Raw genomic sequence first — 20,443 nt, forward strand, 5'->3', positions numbered from 1 at the left:
GCAAGCTGGTGCGACCACTCTGGAAAACAGTATGGAGGATCCTCAAAAAGTTGAAAATAGAGCTACCGTACGATCCAGCAATTGCACTACTGGGTATTTACCCCAAGATACAAATGTAGGGATCCAAACGGGTACGTGCACCCCGATGTTTATAGCAGCAATGTCCATAATAGCCAACCTATGGAAAGAGCCTAGATGTCCATCAACAGATGAATGGATAAAGAAGAAGTGGTATATATATACAATGGAATATTATGCAGCCATCAAAAGGAATGAGATCTTGCCATTTGCAATGACGTGGATGGAACTGGAGGGTGTTATACTGAGAAATAAGTCAATCAGAGAAAGACACGTATCATATGACCTCACAGATATGAGGAATTCTTAATCTCAGGAAACAAACTGAGGGTTCCTGGAGTGGTGGGGGAGGAGGGATGGGGTGGCTGGGTGATAGACATTGGGAAGGGTATGTGCTACGGTGAGCACTGTGAATTGTGTAAGACTGTTGAATCACAGACCTGTACCTCTGAAACAAATAATACATAATATGTTAAAAAAAAAAAAGAAGAAGAAGAAGAAGAAGATAGCAGGAAGGGAAGAATGAAGGGGGGTGATCAGAGGGGGAGATGAACCATGAGAGACTACAGACTCTGAGAAACAAACTGAGGGTTCTAGAGGGGAGGGGAGTGGGGGAATGGGTTAACCTGGTGATGGGTATTAAAGAGGGCACGTACTGCATAGGGCCCTGGGTGTTATACTCAAACAATGAATCATGGAATACTACATCAAAAACTAATGATGTAATGTATGGTGATTAACATAACATAAAAAAAAAAAAAGGAGCACCAAGGGGTAAAAAGAGTTAGCACTCTTACTGAACCGAGTTACTCAGGACACAAATCTTAGGATTTCTTTTCTGAAACCAAAGGTGCCAAAAAGAACAAAATTCCAAACTATAAATTAATCCAAAATTTGATCTTTAAAGAAAAGAGAAAATCTTGATGGAAGTCCACATTCCACATTAGTCCACAGTTGCTAACTTTGAGCCCTTAGAATAACCAGGTACTAAAATCCTAAGAATACCAAACCATAATAAGATACAACAAGCCTGATTTTTTGGACTCTAACTTTGGCATCTATTTTAACGAAGCAAGATTAATTCATGACCTAGGAGCTCTGTGAGCTTATGTTTATTTATAATAGTCAATACTCCCATAAGCACAAAATGTTGCAAATGGAATGTTGCATTTTGATAATGCCCATTTCTTCATTAAGATTTCATCATCCACCTACATTAGAAAGCCTCTCCCCACACTTTGTTGCTTCTGCTTTCACCTTGTTTATTCCTGCCTTATTTGCTTAATCTTGAGATCCTGGCTACCAGGCACTCTCAAATTTGAAACAAGTAAAGTTTGTGCATTAGTGTGTCCTGGGCATGCATGATTTATGAATGGCAGGTTTCTTGGCACAATTTAATGGTATGAGAGAGACTTCGTTTTAAACATTAAAGGGAAAGTCAAGAAGTGGCAACAATAGGTGGGATATTAGAACATACGGTTTGTAAAATGTTTGGGTCAAGAGTTAACCAGTTTTTACGTGGTTTATTTCTTAATCTTTGGTCTGATGCTCTGACCGTAAGGAGCTCTGACATCTGACCAACTACAGAAAGTACTTTAAATTGTTACTCTGATAACTTACCCCATCAAACTCTCACTCTGCAAAAAAAAAAAAAAAAAAAAAAATTTTTCTTTCTAATTGCTAACATTCATATCAATGGGGAAAACAAACACCTTTGAGCAGCCCAAAACAAATTTGTTTTCTCTTTGTTAGGCATCCTAATCGTATCATATTCAGGCCATTTTTCACCATAAAATTCTTCCTTTAACAGAGTCTTTTGTGAATCAGTCTATCAATCAGTGTTAGCAAATCTTTCCCAGAAAAGTGAAAATCTTTGTAGAACCAGAAGAACTACCCTTCCAGAGTTAAATGAATCCAGCTCTTGTTAAATGCCCATGTAATATAAAGGCTCAATCTACAAGTCTGTTTTTCTCATTATGAAGTATGATCCCAAATAATATACTTTCTGTTTAATAATTATAACTAAAAATACTTAGCAAGAAAACAATAATTAAATTAAGACTTCCAAAGTCTACCTTGTACTGGAGATGTTCCAACCACTTGCCACACAAACAAATCATGTATAACCTTTCTTTGCAGATGGCTACACTGAAGAAGTCATGAGATCATAACCCAGGTCCTCAAATAACAACACAATAATTTTACATCTAAGTTTTCGATGTGTTGCACAATGAGTGCTCACGGGTGCCTCTAGAAGACCTGAAAGGTTGCAAATCAATGCGAGGACACAAGGACTGATAAAGCCCATGGCTTGAGCAAGGTTGGGATTCACACACAGCGTGGAACCTGGCTTCCTACGCAAGCCTTCTATCTCCCTTGCTAGCGGGAGCAGCTCTGAACCACATTCACCATCGGGGGCATGGGAGCAATGCAGAGAACACTGGCCACGGATAGAGCCCTATATGGCACACAGAAACAATGGGTTACCTTGTAGATTTTGCAATGGCAGAGTCATAATGCCTCCGGCTGCAGCAGCTGCTACCAGCCCTTGGATGTTGGTGAGATTCGCGGTAGGCAGAGTGAGGACCAGTCCTTGTTGTCCTCCTAGCTGTCCGGCCATGTTGAAGGGGATGAGGATGGGCTGGTTGAGGGCCGGCGTGCCTCCCGGCATGACGCCAGCGACAGCCGAGGCTAACTGTTGTGCTGTCAGAAGAGGCTGCAAGGAAACAGATAATCCTAGCTCACTTTCCAGTGGAACCAAGACATGGCCTTTCAGAGCATTTTCTTCTAGCGGTCTAGTTCTTCTAGCAGGGTCAGAAATTTCCTGAACAGGGCGCCTGGGTGGCTCAGTTGGTTAAGCGACTGCCTTCGGCTCAGGTCATGATCCTGGAGTCCCTGGATCGAGTCCCGCATCGGGCTCCCTGCTCGGCGGGGAGTCTGCTTCTCCCTCTGACCCTCCTCCCTCTCATGTACTCTCTTTCATTCTCAGTCTCTCAAATAAATAAATAAAATCTTTATAAAAAAATAATAAATAAATAAAGTTTCATTGGGCGCCTGGGTGGCTCAGTCGGTTAAGCGACTGCCTTCGGCTCAGGTCATGATCCTGGAGTCCTTGGATCGAGTCCCACATCAGGCTCCCTGCTCAGCAAGGAGTCTGCTTCTCCCTCTGACCCTCCTCCCTCTCATGCTCTCTGTCTCTCATTCTCTCTCTCTCAAATAAATAAAATCTTAAAAAAAAAAAAAAAGTTTGTTTTAAAAAAAAAAAAAAAAGAAATTTCCTGAACAAGGAGCAAACACACATGCTCTGTTCCAGAATGAACCAGTAGGGGAAAAAAATTGAAATCACATTTCATTTATTTCTTTGGAAAATTTCATTGGGTTTGGATTTCTTTTGAGGAACTCAAATACCTTTAAAAGTAATACCTTACACTCACATATTATTCTTCCAATGAATTTCCATTTGATCTTAACCTTACATATTTGAAATTCTTTGCTAATTTGTTCTCTGTTGTTCCAGAAAGAACTCATTGGCATCAGAGGTGTTTTTTTTGTTGTTGTTTTTGGGGTTTTTTGTTTTGTTTTGTTTTGGCTCAAAAGTAGCAATAAAATACTATTTTTATTTATTAGCAGCAAAAATAATGTAAAAGAGTTACAGCACGCTGGTAGGTCTTTAGTGACACCATTATGTGGATTTAGGACATATGCACAATCATAAGCCTTTTGGAAAGCAATTTGGAAATCTATATCAAGAGCTGCAGAAATACTCAACCCCTTTTAACTCAGAATATACTCCTGGGATAGAGCCTGAAGATACCATTCAAAAAGACAAAAGATAAATGCATGAAAACATGCATTACATTTAAAAATATATAAATGTTGAATAATATTTTGTTATAGTACTAAACTCGACAAGGTATTACACAGTCTTTAAAGTGGATCATTATGGCACCTCTTTCAGAAAAATAGAAAATGTTTATCATATGAGAATCCCTAAAATAAACTGGATAATCATTAAGCAATGACAATGAAATCATTAAAATGGTAAAATTGTGTGTGTACATTAAGAGTTCTGAAAAAAGTATAGGAAAACAAAGACATTTGAGGTGGGTAAGTTGGCCAATCTTTTAAAGATGTCTTTTGCTATTACTCTAACATTCTTTGCTCAGTTCATACAAGATTAGAAACAAGGGTTTGTGTCCACTGTTTATCCATTAGCCATTGTTTGATGTGGACAGGCAGCCTCATCGGTGTGCGCTTTGGGCAGTAGGCGGATTTGAGCCCAGATGTGAGCTCTTCACCAGGATGACTTAGGAAGGATTCCTGCGCTGGCCAGGCCCCGTGACCAGAAGGGTCATGGGTCTTACAGACCTCGATGCAATGCCTTCATTGCACCCGTTTGGGAACCGTGTGACACATAATGCCATGACCATTTTTCTTCTTCATGGAGGGGTTTCAACTTTTTTGTTTTTGATGCAGCATGATTCTATAAAACAAAAGGTAAGCAAATAGAGGCAGAGTGCAAAACCCAGTAAATTATAGGCAGGCACCATTCTAATATTGCCATGGGCATATGAATGCAATTGTCCTACCAACGAGATACAGAAGGATTAGTAAGTTGCCCAAAGCCCCATATCTGGTGGGCATGGGCGGATCATGTCAAGGCAGGCTGCTCCAGAGCCCATGGCTCACCCCTTTCTGGCCATGCCCTCTCATGCACGAACTGATTCAGAGAAGTGGGGCTGCTGTATTTGCAGAATGAGGGGAGGAGGGCTGACCCCGCTCTCTGGCCGCTGCCTACAGCCTCCCATCACAGCTCCTGCTGGGGAGGCCTTGCAGAAGCCCTGGGACAACAGATGCAGCCTGGTTCTAGACTACTCCAGATTCCATGGGCTTCACTCCTAATCTGTTTGTTAGAGTCTACTAAATTCACATGAAGTAACTGCCTCTCTTTAAAAAAAAAAATAAGAAAGCCACTGTAAAGCACAAAACAAACATATTTTTTAAGAGCAAGTACAAAATGATAAACTGGTCCTCAGATCACTGATGTTATATCACTGTCCACAGTAATATCATGATAAGGGGGAAGCAAATGGCTGGTTCTCAGACTACGCAGGTCAGAGATTTGGGGGGTTTGGCATGTAGTATTTTTTTTATGGCATGTAGTATTTTTTTAAATTGAATTCTTGGGGTTGAAGCAGGGCATGCATTCTCCAGCTTGTCAAGGTGCCCACCACGTCTCACTGTCTGGGTCTGTCCCGCACTGACCTGACCCAGAGGCATGAGTTTGTCACTCCTGGTATGTTCACACACACACACACATGCACGCACGCACATGCATGCACTCAAGCGCACGCGTGCACACACACACACACACAATGTCACCAGCATGAAAGTTTTAGAAAAGGCATAGCCGGGAGATTCCGGCTTCTGAGATTCCCAGTAGAACCCTCTCTGGGCTTCCATAAATGAGCAGACACCTCCCCAGACTTTCTGTCCTTGAGCACCAAGGACCTGAGACCACAGGGAGACTTGGTGGCTGCTGGAACAAAAGTGAGGACCAACCCAAGCCCTACACTTGGGTTTCCAAGTCTTGAATTGGTGCGCCCTCAAAGTGCTGAAAGTGATTAATTTGCAGGAACAATGACCACAAAGGGGAGAGACGGTCTCCCATAGTCACCTCTTCTCCCAGAAAAGCAGGTGAACTCCGAAAGCGTCCCACTAAATGCCAGAGCTAAAACAACTGCAGCCAAGAGCCCAGCTCTTATAATTGTGTTCTACACCTCCGTATAACCACACCAGGCTGCAAAAAACAAATATTGGACTTTAAAAAATAATGAATGTATTTCTTTATTAATGCAAGAGCTGTATGTGATGTACAGTATTGTCAAACCTAATAAGCTGAACTTGCATTAAAATTGCATTAACTTTTTTATATTAAATCACATCCTGTATTTCAAAAATGGCTACAGTAAGGTTGAAATAACTTAATTTTCTTCACACTCCAGTCATTAAAGTTTTACTTTCTAGAAAACTGCATGGTAGCCAACGGCACAATGGTAAGTGGGTTTTAAGAAGGGAAAAAAAAAGTTTCCTAATGATTAAAACCAACATTGCCTTTAAAAAGAGAGGAGTTCTGCAAACACTTTCTTTTTCCTTGATGGCATTTAATAAATAATACAGTCATGCAGTTTCCCACACAAAAATTTATCACCGTGTTTGCTCTGTTGGAGTTGATTGGATTTAACTCATTACTATTTATTCGGTTATTTATATGGTTAAACCATCCTAAATGCAGCCTAATGGAAAAGCAGTTGAGAGATACTGACCTGCGGCCCAACCGGGAAAGGGGAGTGGGTCTGACTGGCCTGGTGTTGGTCAGGAGTGCCTGGGTCTGACAGAGCCGGGTTTCCTCTGGCCCCTGGAATTCAAAAGAGAAGTGCTCCCTTTAATAGAAGATCCAGCCCGGGAACTGCCCATGACCCCATTTTCCTGTGATGTCACATAACATTAAGGTACAGATGACATGCCAGAGTGGTTTATCAATAGCTGCAGTGCTCAAATCACTTGTCAACTGCATAAATTATGCTAACAGATATTCAGGATGGCCAGTCATTCCGGGAGGGAGAAGGCTGTGACGGGGGAAAGTGACACCATCATCAGTCGCGCTAATAGGCTTGCATGATCCATCAGTTCGCACGGCGTATGCCAATGCGTTGCGCGGGTGGGAAGCCGCATCCTTTATGCACAGGCGGGCAACAGCTAATCTAATTTCCCAAAGCCAGAGAACGCATGATCTCAGACATGACCAAGTACATCTATATTATCCCTTAATATGGTTGTAGACCCTTAAGCCTTTTCTCCATACCCACTGCAGACACCAACTCGTATGAATGTGTTTTCCTAGAGACAGCTTTTTTCAATGTCACCTTAGGGGATACCCTGGACAGCACAGGGATCTCCCGAAGCAAGTTTCCTGGGTGCTAACGGAAATGGTAGGAATAGCACACTAACTCCAGGGAGCCCCGCTGTGCTATGCAGGGGGAACGCAGCTTCCTTCCTGTGCCGGAATCCTGTTGGATGCCAAAGCACGAGAAATGAAATCCCACCAAAACAGCAAGTCTTTCACATCTTCTTAAAACAGTGTAGTTTCTCTGTGTGCGTTTGTGTGCTTTGTTTCAGGACAGACTGGAGCAGGTAGGATAGTGGCAGGAACCATAAACAGATGAATAGGCAAACAAAAAATAACTAAATAGACCCGGCTGCAATTTTTGAGGGGTTTGACTCAGTAGCTTTTGTTTTCTTGGTGGTTGAAATCCAATTCCAAGCCACCCTTAACGAGATCCTCTTTCCTGATGTTTGTCCTATGAATAGCAAGTGGGTGACAATTCAAACCCTATTTACTGGCATGCCGTGGACGGCCAAGAAAAAAAGATATGATCCTGTCATGCTTATAAATTTTAAAGAAGGTATTATTGGCTCATTTAAAACAAATTCTTCTATATATTCTCCAAAGGGACAGACTTATAAATAATGGAAATGTGGAAAAAAATATTTCAGCACATTAAGCTACAAATAAAATTGACTGCTACATATTATTCAATTGGCTTCTATCTCCACTGCGATGTGTCAATCATAACAGCATTTTATAATAAGATTAAGCAATAAATGTGCAAAGCCATTATGCAGAAATCTGGAAATCTTATTAATTTGTAATATTTTTTTGTGCAGAGAGTCAGGAATGGACATTGCTTGGGGAATACTTACAAGCATTCTATTGAAATTTCTAAATTGATTTGGAACAAACTAATAAAAACACAGACTTGCTGACATTTTATAAAGTGAATTCTGTCAAAATATGTTTGGCATTTTAATGATTGCTGTCATTTAATAACAAGGGTAAGATGACCCATCATGAGATGCCAACAATTTCCTCATAATGTGCACGAGACCTGTCTTCTAAATTTTTTATATGTGATGTACTCATTATGCTTGAGTAGTAGGGCACTTTAAACGGTGCGCTTTGCTGGGTGAATGTCGTATTTTCTGCTCTTGTATAATCAAGTCCAATTTTGCCTTAAAATTCTCATTAGAGCTTTGTGCACTTTTATAGAGCAAATCCAGGTCCCCAAGGGATGCTTTTGGTCACTTAGATATATTCTGAAATAGCTAAAAACCCACTTTGGTTTAGTTTTTGTAGACAATTTAAAATTTGGGGTGGCTGCCCCATCCCCACTGGGCATGGATTTTGACACTGGACTGCAAAAAGTGAGTTTTACAGAGGGAAACCCCTTCTGCACCATTAAAACACATATATGTCTTAATTTCAAAACACTTCTATACTGTGCCAGGCCCTCCGGCCTCAAATTTTTTTCATGTGCACCAGGCCCACTTTTGGACCTTGTCCTTAAGGATATACCATTGTAAGGTTCAGGATCTGTATCAACGAGAAGTTGTTGGCTGCCCCTAACTTTACACAGATTACATTTGCTTACAATTTATTCTTTGTTGCCGGAGGCCCTCCCCAACACAGGGCAGCTTGTCTTGAGGCTGGTGATTCTCAAAAACCATGTTCAGTGCAGTACGGGGCAAGTTCACACAATTTCATGTGTAAAATGAAGTCTTTCACAGGCTTTAGAGGAGATTATGTATGCTCTCCTGCCTGGATCAAAAAGTAATGTTTCTTCTTAATGCACATCTCCAATTCCCCCAAACACATGTATCATGCTTAACCTTGTAGGACCATATAATAATCTGTCTGGTCGGAAGGCAGCTCCCAAGTCAGGGGCCTTCTCAGAGCCAGAGAGGGGAAGCCAGTAGTCAGAATGAATAAATGACATTGGCTAAGGGTTGCTGAGAGATTCAAAGCAGCACGTAGCTGTGCGTTAGCAGACTCTGAGGTCACCTATTTCCACGACCACAGACGTGAAAACATGAACTTAAACAGGCTGGGCAGGTTCCTCCTGATCAGGATCCTAGGAAACACGTTACCTCTCTGAGATCAGGGATGTCCAGAGAGTTCTCTGTGGCCTGTTGTGAATGTAATAGGCTGCACTTTTCAGGCGCGCCTTTGAGCTTTCATAGAGCAGGACGGTCTCCGCTCTCCACACCCACGCCCCAATGCAAGCAGGGCATTTGCACCTATTGAAATCTTCATTCAATGAAAAGAGAGGTCTGGCTTTTAATCTGGGGGCAGTAGAATTCACAGAAGACAGGTATTGCCATCCACTTGACTCTTTACTCTTGTTTAGTATAAGCTTTGGAAATATCTTTAAATTATTAGCTTATTGGCAAATTCTACCTCGATTCCAATTTAGAGACGAAAGGCACTTTGGTGTCTGGGTGTTTAAAAGATTAAACTTTAAGCTCTGCTTGGGTCTCAGTTTATGCCACTTAACTAGGTATGTGAACTTGGACTTGTTTTCCAACTTCTTTATGCATCAGCTTCCTCCTCTAGAAGTCCAGGATGAAAACAGTGCCTCCCTCATAGGGTTGCTGTTTGTAAGGATTAAATGAGCCCAGAGATTTGCAGATTTCATGGGACAGTACAGGTTTGTGCTAATTCTGTTGACTACTTTTACAAGATTTTATTTGTTTTTAATGTATTTAATATTATTTAATTTTTAAAAGATTTATTTATTTGAGAGAGAGAGAACAGAGGGAGAGTGAGAGGGAGAAGCAGACTCCCCACCGAGCACAGACCTGAAGCGGGGCTCGATCCCAGGACCCTGAGATCAGGACCCAAGCCGAAGGCAGAGGCTTAACTGACTGAGCCATGCAGTTGCCCCAATATTATTTAGTTTGCCCATGACATTCACCTGCCCCAAGTCAACTTAATATATACTCCCGTCCCTATGTGTGCAGTCCATGTTCCCTCCCATGCTACCCTAACTGTATTCCGTATCATTTGATGAATGTATGAAACTGAACCGTAAGAGTCCACAAAGCTAGAGGTTTACACAGAAGGCTTCCTTTAGTCCATGGTAATGTGATCAGGAAATACGACAAAATGATACCGGCAAACAGTTTCCAATTCTCACAGACCAGGGCTTGGACCACGTAGTTCCTACTCAGGATGGAGAATCAGAATCGCTCAGGGAGCCTCTTGAACACAGAGGTTCTCATCACTCATGAGGCTACTGATGGGACCGCATAGGGATGGCGGTGGCTCACATGCATGTTTTCTAAAACCCGCAGTGATTGAGGACCACAGAGGGGACAAGTGGTGTAGAAGCTGCCCCCACAAATCCGGATTTCCTTTGTGCTGAGGAACCACGCATGAGTAGTTCCATGAATAGCAGGTGGGGCACGAGCTGGTCTGCCAAGTGCCTGCACCCTAGAGCGTTCTTCCGTCTTATCTTGGTTGACTTCCAGCTTCGCAAGGGGAAGAACCATCTCAAATACGTCAATTTTGTAATTAGGATTTGTTCCCAGGTAATTCAAGGGTTGTGAAAATGGATTTTAAAGGGGTTATAATATAAAAATTTCAATAGCTATATAATAGGAGTCAATTCTTAGGAGATACTGGGACCCCTAGTGTAAGTCTGTTACGGAAAGGATGGGTCCCTAAGTGGTGAGACACTGAAAGACTGAGTAGGAGTTATGCCCAGATAAAACTTATTTTGGGGGCACCTGGGTGGCTCAGATGGTTAAGTGTCTGCCTTTGGCTCAGGTCATGATCCCAGGGTCCTGGGATCGAGTCCCGCATCGGGCTCCCTGCTAGGTGGAGAGCCTGCTTCTCCCTCTGCCTCTGCCACTCTCTCTCTCTCTCTCTGACTCTCATGAATAAATAAAGAAAACATTAAAAAAAACCAAAAACTTATTTTTAATTGTTAAGATGCCTGCTTGTCAGAGCATGGGGTCATTCCACACCATCTTTCCGGTGTTGATCTCATATCTGAAACCTGCCAAGCTGCCTGCAGATCTCTCTGCTCCAGAGAGATAGGACTGTCTGCAGAAATGAGAGACTCTGCAGACTCTGTTCTTCTTCCTTCAGTGCCTTCCTCAAGTAGCCTGGAAAGTTCTACCCTCCCACCCAGCTCAAGGTGGGAGCTCCTGAATGACCTCACTGTGTTCCTTATATCAGGTTCGTTTTCTTTTGCAAATTCCTCTTCTTCTTCTTCTTCTCCTTCCTCTTCCTCCCCTCCCCCCTTCTTCCTCTTCTTCTGCTTCTTCTTCTTCATACAATGTGTTTTCATTAACTAAGGCAAACCCAGGCTTGGCACCTCCCAGTTACTCTACAAGTAACAAAGGTATACAATCTAGTAGAGTATTAAATGCTCCCCGCCACTACCCCCCCAGCCGTTTTGGCGTTTTGGGAGTTGACTTTTCCAAATAAGTAATTTTAAGAAGCAAATATCACATCTTTAATCCTGAGAGGTTATACTCTTTTCTGGAGCCTTATCCTGTTCCTTTGAGAAGGAACCAGAATTGCAAATACAAATTGCTCATCCAGAATAAACCAGTTTCACTTTCTCCCCGGTGCTGGGCATCCCTCCCAGGTTCAGTACCTAAGATTCCCTTGTTAGCGACCGATACATTTTTAACAAACTGGTTTCTTCAGAGAGAGAGAGAGAGAGTTTGGGTTTCTTTCCTCTATGCGTTAGCACGGATATAATCACATGAAGGTCACAGGGATCGCTCAGCTTTTTCTGGTATTTGGACTTTGCTTCCCCACTGTTTGTGGTTTTCACCGGCCAAAGAGGTGATGCCAAGGTTTCTTATTATAAGATGGACAGTTGAAGGCATTATTATTTCATGTTGGGATGTGAACCCAGCTAAGCAGGGCAGAGGCCCCTCTCAATTACACTTCCCTTTCTTCCAATTTCTTCAAGATTACAAAATGCCAAAGAGGGAGTGGGTGTGTCTATAAAAATCTCTTTAGAGCCACTGCCACCATTTGCCACTCAGAACACTACCCAGACCCCTGGTGGAATTGGAGACTTTAGAGTAATAAGCTGCACTTGGAAATTCAACGTTCATTCATTCACGTAAGGGTTTGTGTGTTTTTGCAAGTCCTGTTGACAAGTACTTATAACTTCACTCATCGAAGCCTGGAGAACAGAGGTCTAATGACATTCGTGTGAAAAATGAACTTCTTGGTTCTTCTGGCAGGTGAATTCCCCAGCCTTTAGTGGAGGGAAATCCAGTTTTCTCTGAGGGCTGGTCTAGGCGCTCAGTGGTCCTCAAGGCTGATATTTATTTAAAGGCTGGACATATGCATGAGAAGTCAAGGGGAGATTTGAGATATCTCGAAAAAGTATAACAAGAAATCCTACAAGTCCCTTTTTGGACTTGATAATCTGCAGACTTTTTTGTAATATCTACCAGAATTATTCCAAAGTCGCTTCTGTTCTACCAGCAGACTTAGTCTATGCGTGCTGGAGCATAAAGACTTTTTTTTTTCCTTTCTCAGAATTTACTAAATCTCTCTCCAGTCTCCCTGCAACAATTTTTTATCATTTGTTTTCACATCCATCTAATAAAAGCAGAGCTGAACTCCTGTGATATCTAGGCCAGTAAAGGTCTCCACTTCGGTAAATGCTTCCTCTCAGAAAAGAGATGAAAAAAGAGAGAGTCATCAAACATACTTAAGCAAAATTCCACGACATACTATTGGCATATAGGGATCTTTGGGGTATGGATTATTCCTTGAGTACTGCTATCTCCACAAGAACGTAAGTCCTTCCAGGGCAAAGACTCTAACTCACCTTTGCATCTCCTGCAGGCCAGCTCTTTAGTGTGTACATATGTACGACCATATGTAAACATTTATGTGTGGATGTGAAGATATGCATGCATGTTGGTGTTTATGTATGCTGTAGTGAGTTGGTATCTTTTTAAAGATTTTATTTGACAGAGAGAGAGAGAGCACAAGCAGGGGCAGCTGCAGGCAGAGGGAGAAACAGACTCCCCGCTGAGCAGGGAGCCTGATGCAGGACTTGATCCCAGGATCCTGGGCTCATGACCCAAGGGGAAGGCAGATGCTTAACTGATGGAGCCACCCAGGTGCCCCATGAATTGGTATTCTTAAAACGATGGAGATATGTATCAAAGTGAACTGAAACCATTTGGACACAATGGCTTGTCTAATTTTTACAAGGCCTTTTTAAATCAACCCAGGGATGTTTCCAACCCAGGGATGGAGTCTTTGCTCTCAGCCCAGCCCATGGAGAAGGTTGAGTACACCCTGTGCTTTTATGCCTATCTGTGGAGCCTCCTCCTTTCATGCTTCATCCATACTTCACCCTGCACCAGGGTCTGCTAACATAATTTGCAGGCTCAGTGCAAAATAAAAATGCAGGTCCCTGGTATGAGACTGGGAAGTCAGTCTCCTCTTTTCCGAGGCTGCTGTTTCAAACCATGGCTCATGGGTGGACCCGCGGGACTGCAACCTCCCTGCTGGGATGAGCTAAACACCTGGTAGGTGGGAAGCGTCTGCTGAGTTGTATGCTGAGCAGATGACCTTCTCTGCACCGGACCCAGGCCCCCAGGGGAGGCAGAACGGGGAGAGCCACAGCCATAGCCAGGCTCCCAGGGGTCCTGGGGCACCAGGGGCAGGGAGCAGGTCCTGGGGAGGTGAGGAGACAGCGGTTGGACTGCCAGAGGTGCCAAGCCCTCACCCGCTCACTCACTCGCATGCTTTTGCTGTCCCATCAGACTTTACTTACAAGATACTACTTCAAAGGTAAATTATTAAGAATTGCAAGGCAATGGCTTCAGAGCACTAGTCCCCACACATCGGCGGGGGGGAGGGGGGGGCAGCTGGGTGGGGAGTCCCGTGTGCCTTCAGAGGCTGCCAGGCCCATGAAGTGGGCCCTGCCCTTGGCTCACTGTCGGCTCCCATTGACGATTTGGGGTCACTAGTTTTCTGCCAAGGGACTCCCTTATAAAGGGTCGTCAAATTTTGAAAGTTACACCTAAACCTATATTGGGAAGCCATTTTTCCAAATCAATACAAATTTTGAAAATAATGTTTGTGTCCACAGAGGAACTTAGATACGGTCTTTTTCCCCAGCAAGAAATTGAACTTACAAATCATCAGCGCATTTATTAGACATCACTACCAATGACCACATAAAGACATCATTTGGTAGAAAAGATAAAACATTGCTTTGTTTCCTATGACTTCTCAGTTACCTATGCCTAAACTGGGAAGCCAGGGCATGCATCCCTCAAAAGGGAAATCATATAGAACATGTCACATATCTTTCCTCAGTTGTAGACCTAACTTTTGAACAGTGTGCTTTCACTAAAAAACCCCCACAACCTTTCTCTTCTGACCAGGTGGTTACTGGACCATCACCAAGCTTGCCGACAGGGGGACATGATCTAAATACTCCAGGGCAATATAACTGGCCTACTGTTAAAGTTCTCCCAGTTGTACCCACGGTACAACGTGCAAGAATGACTGAAAACTGACCTTGAATGTGTTTAAAAAAGGGTCAGAGCGGTTAAATAATCTGCTTTAAGAGCTTAGGTGAAAATGCATGCGTGTGTGTGCGCGCGTGCGTGCATGTGTGTTTTGGAGTGGGAAGACGAGGCCAAAGCCAGGGAAGCTAGTCCGCGTTTTCCCACCTAACACCCATGCTTGTGCTGTGGCCTTCAAATGGTAGGAGGTAGAGGTCGTTGCAGTCCTTCTAATATTCCATCCTCCAGCCTCTTCTAGGAACATTCAGGTTTGTTTTCGCGTATCAGCAAGCCTGTCTTTGTGGCCCTACAGACCAAGAGGGCTACCCCATCAAAAGTCTCATCAGGAGACGTTAGACTGTTTCGGTGTATCGAGGCTCTTAGTTGAGCAGCCCAATGTAGATACCCGGAAACCCAAGCCTGAAAGGGAGAGGGGGATGTCAAACAGAATTGCTATGTCATGGTAATGTGAGCCCCAAATCCTGGCTCGGACCAAAGTGTCATGGAAACCACAGTGGTGGATCATCGCCCTCTGCTCCTCCGGGACCCTAGATGCCTTCCGGAGGCCTGAACTTGGCACCACCCTTCAGCTGCAAGGAGGCTGCTGATCTGATGTCCTGAACATGATTTAACCATGAGCGACAACAGAATAAATCATTATTTCAATTGGAAATGATGGCCTCGGGGTACAGTCATTTCTGATAAAATACACAGAGTACAAGGTCTCAGAGACCACTCCCCACCCCGGTGCAGAAACTTGAGGTCCTCCATCTGCAGTGGTTGCATTTCTGACACAAAGATCAGGTGGTTGGATCATCACAGACCACGGACTTTCCCAGACTCTGGGATGTCACAGAGCAGTCAGATTAAAGCAGCACGCTAATAATCATGTGAATAAGAAGATCTTAGCATTTAATTTTGCCAAGCAAAAATATCTTTAAAAACTGCCAGGAACTGTCATTATCAGACAATAAAGGCATTTTAATGCCCCTCTCTTACCCCAAAACGTATGTTTACATTTATTTATTTTTATTTTTTTAAAGATTTCATTTATTTATTTGAGGGAGAGAGCATGAGCAGAGGGGAAAGGCAGAGGGAGAGGGAGAAGCAGACTCCCCACTGAGCAGGGAACCCGATGTGGGACTCGATCCCAGGACCCTGGGATCATGACCTGAGCCAAAGGCAGACGCTTAACCGACTGAGCCACCCAGACGCCCCATGGGTGTGTTTAAGATAATCCTTTAAATAGAAAAAAATTTAAGCTAACGAAAAACTCGTGACATTGGACTTTTTTTTTTTTTTTCATTTTCCATTTGAACAGTGTCTGTTTAGCGTTAGGGGACTCTGGTGTGTCACAGAGCACTGGGGAGCTTCTCGTGGGCATGGTAGGATTTAAGGAATTGGTATGCCTCTCCCTATCCTCCTCCAGAAACAAAATATGTCTGACAAACACTCTGAAAATGTTTCTTCCTGAAATAACTAATCCCTCTTTTCCTTCAATCTTTATTTTTAGAGATAGTGATATATTTTCTTTATATAAAGTTCTATGTGTTAAGTAATACATTGATTTCTTTATATATATTATTTCATCAACCCTCACAATACCCCTGTAATGTAAGTTTATGATTATTATGTCCACTTATACAGGAAACTAAACTTTATAGAGGTTAACTCACTCACGTAACAAGTAAGTGACAGTAAGTAAGTGACAGAAAGGAGACCTCATCCATCTGATCAATGGAAGGCCCATGTCTTTATCAGTTAGACTATCTACTGCTCAAATATCTTATAATAGCTACCACTTACTGAATACTTACTGAGAGCCAGACACTTTGCTCAGTATTTTGTGTACATTTTCTCATTTAATCTCCATAGAATCCCCGTGTTATCAGGATTATCATTCCCATTTTACAGATGTGTAAGCTAAGGTTTAGACAGGTTAAATAACTCACCTATGGTCACATACTGAGTGACAGCATCAGGATTTGAACCCAGTTCTATTAAACTCCAAGGCTATACTACCTCATACATCAAACGCCAATGTTTTAGGGAGACAGAACAAATAAACCCCCAATGCCATGATAGAAATGATGTTTTTCAGGTATTTTCCTAGTGGAACTTGGCTCCAGAGACCTCTAGGTTCCAGGTCTAGGAAAGTGGGTGATGGAGGAGTGGAAATGGGGCACACACAATGGGAAGAGGGTGAAGGGCAGGTCCCACCAGGCATAAGCTTTTTCTGTGCCCCATTTTTTTCCCAGACTCTGACAAATTCCTAAGAAATAAACGCCCCCATCTTCCTTAAAATAATGTTCACAATGCACTAGCTACAAAACAGCTGCATTCTTAGGGTCTCCATTCCCAAGGCGTGATCTCTGGGCCAGCAGTGACAGCATCACCAGGGACCTTGTTAGAAAGGCACACCTGCAGGTCCCGGCCCATCCAGGTGTGAGATCCACTGAATCAAAACCCGCATTGTGACAAAATCGCAAGGTAATTCACACCCACAGTAAAGTGTGAGAAGTACTGAGTTTATAAGTAAGTCCTTCCTTCCCGCCCACCCCCTTCCTTCTTTTCTTCTTCCTTTCTCCTCCCCTCATCCCTTCCTTGTTTCCCTTCTCTTTCCTCCCTTCCTTCCCTTCTTCCTCCCTTCCTTCCTTCCATTCTTCCTTCCTCCCTTTGCTTGGGTGGCATTTAAGCACAAATATACCGGAAACCCCTAACTTTGATCACACTCACAGGAGACTGTTGTATCCTGTCTCACAGAAGTCAGGGCAGGGGTGCGTGGAAATGCAGGAGAACACATTCAAGAGGAATACTCTGTCACAGTAATAACCCTCGACAACTCCTCACCCCCCGCAACCTGTGGGAGGACTCCCAGCAAAGAGGTTCACAGCAGGGAGAGCAGGTCCTACATTCTTAAAGGGAAGCATATTTATCCTTTTTAAAACACAACAAAACTGATGTGCAGCCCCATATTCTTGTTCTGTGATTTATGGCAATTTTCCTGACACTTTCTCTTTCTGTATCCACATCTTCGCTTTTCCATTTGTGAGGATCCGTGAAGATAAGAGTCTGGCCTATCCATTTCAGTTATTTGCTCTCAGAACAGCACATTCTTTGCAAAAGTAGCCAGAGCACCACTTTAAAAAAGGGGAATAAACATTTTAAGTCTCTTAAAGCTGAGATAAAACCGCATTTCTACAGATCCTCCGAAAGGGTAGCATTTGCGATCACTCTTGTGTGCAACTCAAGATTGGTGGAAGAGGGGTCATGCAGAACCCGGCAAAGGACAGGAAGGAAAACCTCCCAGAGGAACCCTGTCACATGGGATTGCAGCGTCACCCCTAGTTAGCAACCCCTTATGGTCACGGAGCCTCTGTAACAAAACTGTGTGGGAAGAGGCGGAAGGATGCTGAACAGCGCCCCGGGAACAAGTTACCAAGTGCCACCAAACCTTCGGAGAAGTGGTAACAACACATTGCAACTGTAATATGTTGCAACTGTAATACGATTAAGTGATTAAGTGGATCCAGAATAGAAAATGCAAATTCATGTCCCGTCTGTAGATCGTTGGTTAGATGTTTTTTTTTCCCCTGACAGTTGGTTATAAAAAACCAGCCAAACATCTAGTCGGATTTCTGTGTCTGTGACCATTTTTCTCTCAGTCTATTTATCTCTTGGCATTCCTGTAATTGAAAAAGTATCTATTGCTAAAAGATGCTATTAACTTGAGTGCATTCATAGAGTGTTCTATCACTAATAGACTTAGGTCATATTCTTTTATCCTTTTAGCAAAGCATTATTTTGTTGTCCTCTTGTTCTTAAGGCTTTGTTCCACTTAAAGTCAAATAGAACAAAAGCTTTGCAGAACTTGTTCGTATTGTTTTTCATCATTATTTTCACTCCATTACATGACAATATCAAATGTGTCGCAATTTCTATTTGTTATATTAACTTATTTTTGGATCTGTGTCAGAGCCCATAATGTAAAAATGTGCCTCTCAAACATGACTTGGACTCAGATGATAACTGCAAGGTTTTAAGTCCAAACACTTTTAAGATCTACTTGTTGAGTTTACATTTGACTTGAGAACGGTAAGGTCGGAACTGAAATAAGAAAGAGAGCAAACCATTAACTACAATTGTGAAAAGGTGAGATAGTGAAAGAAAACATATGCCATCATTTAAAAATATATATGGATTTCTTCAAATCTCGGATGCCATTGATATACATAACTCATGAATATTTTATGTTTCACTAAGAAAGAAAAAAGGCTCCTGATTAAATCATGACATGTTGCTGATTATAGTACACATCCCAATTTTTATCCCTAGATGTTCCTTTTAAGATATCACATTAAAATACGGGGGAGAAGCTGTTTTTCTCACAATGAATAAAATACATTAGTACTCATTGTCTTTATTATATCTGGGCACAGAAAACATCCAATAGAATAAACTGGAAATTTTACATACAGTCTTTAAATATCCTCAAATTTGGTGGGTTAGAATTTATGAGTGGAATATGGTGGTTGGATAAAATTCCTTATTTAGAATGAACCAATCCAATCAAGAAGGGATCCCAGAAAGACCCCAGAGAAAGATAACAGTCACAGAGCTTCAGGCGAGAGTCTGGCAATGTACTAGAATATTCTACATAGGTCACCTCCTTCAGTCCTCATACCAACCCCATGACATTAGAATTCCGGCTCTGAAAATTTAAGTAACTGATCCAAATTCACAGCTTATTAAAAAAAAGAAGAAGAAGAAGGAGGAGGAGGAGGAGGAGGAGGAGAAGCTGGGATTCAAACTCATCTCCGGTCAAGTTCTTGTGTTCTTTCGACCCCATCCTGCACTGTAAGCAAATCTTTGATTATACGCTAATCTAAGAATGTGTATAATGAGGAGTGTCTAGGTAGGTCAGTGCTTCAGCAAGGACCACCATGTAGTTGAACTAATTTTGATTTATAGACTCATTGGAAGGAGGGAGAATGCTCACCACGGAAGCCAAGAGGCATCGTGGTAGGAAGGTGTTGGAAGGAATGGCTCAGAGGGTTTGGGCTTAGGTCAGGTGATTTGGGGAGGTTCAGGGAAGTGGGACTTTGCTCCAGATTGGAAGTGGCAGCAGTTTGTTTTAACAAGTCTCGTGAAGAAGATGGGAAAGGCCAAGTGAAACTAAAGCTGTCATTGGTGAGAGACAGTATTCACTCACTGTAGCCAGGATGGGTGAATATTTGGCCATTTTGTAGTCTGGACAATGTTCTTGTGTTTGTCTGTCTTCGGACATGATTATGGAGTGAACTCAGTTTTGTCCCGACCCATCACAGGCAGAGTGGTCCTGTTTGATGTTGATGTTCTGTAAGATTGTTTGTGGTCAGGAGGTGAGGGCCAGGCCAGCTCCTGGATGTTGGGGACTGCTTTTCCCTTCCCCAGTTAAAAAGTATCACTTCCATTTTGAGGGTATCTGATGGATCCCAAATCAGATGGAGGATGTGGATGATGCTATCTAATGCAAATTATAAAATTTTTGTTTGGGAGAAGTATTTGGTGATGAAGGGTTTCTCCTGGAAGTGTCTGCTAAAAGTGGAACATCTGATAAGTTTCCGGTTGGCCTGTCTGACAGTTTCATCTCCCGGGAGGCTTAGCAAGCAGGAAGCGGTATTCTTAGTCTAGACTTAATTCCCAGCAACAGGGCCACGCTGAAGTAACAGGATCCTTGGGATAATATGACTGTATTGCTAGACGGTTTATTTGTCAAGAACAGAAATGTGGAGCAGAATCAGATGTGTAGAAAGTCAGATTCTGAAAAATGCAAGAAAATCATCTTTGTGAGCCCACAAAAAGAACTCATAAAAAGAAGCAAACAGGAGACTTTAAAAATAATATTCTGACAACATGGTGTGGTGTCAGAATGACTTGTGCTTTTAGCTTGCTTCACAGTTGCCATCTGTGTGACTTT

At 42.6% G+C, this 20,443-nt stretch overlaps 1 protein-coding gene across 1 annotated transcript in view; it reads right to left on the reverse strand.

Annotated features, from left to right (window-relative positions):
- The window catches only part of POU6F2 (POU class 6 homeobox 2), a 478,714-nt gene that overhangs the window by 249,956 nt on the left and 208,315 nt on the right, over window positions 1-20,443 (reverse strand). Inside the window, exons 3-4 of the mRNA XM_035026528.1 lie at window positions 6,405-6,496; window positions 2,566-2,794 (exon numbers count right to left, since the gene is read on the reverse strand). Of these exons, the coding sequence (XP_034882419.1) occupies window positions 2,566-2,794; window positions 6,405-6,496 (321 nt within the window). The remainder of the gene's footprint in view (window positions 1-2,565; window positions 2,795-6,404; window positions 6,497-20,443) is intronic.

Source organism: Mirounga leonina, unplaced genomic scaffold, assembly GCF_011800145.1.
Source record: "Mirounga leonina isolate KUSES-001 unplaced genomic scaffold, KU_Mleo_1.0 Mir_199, whole genome shotgun sequence".
Taxonomy (NCBI): Eukaryota; Metazoa; Chordata; class Mammalia; order Carnivora; family Phocidae; genus Mirounga; species Mirounga leonina.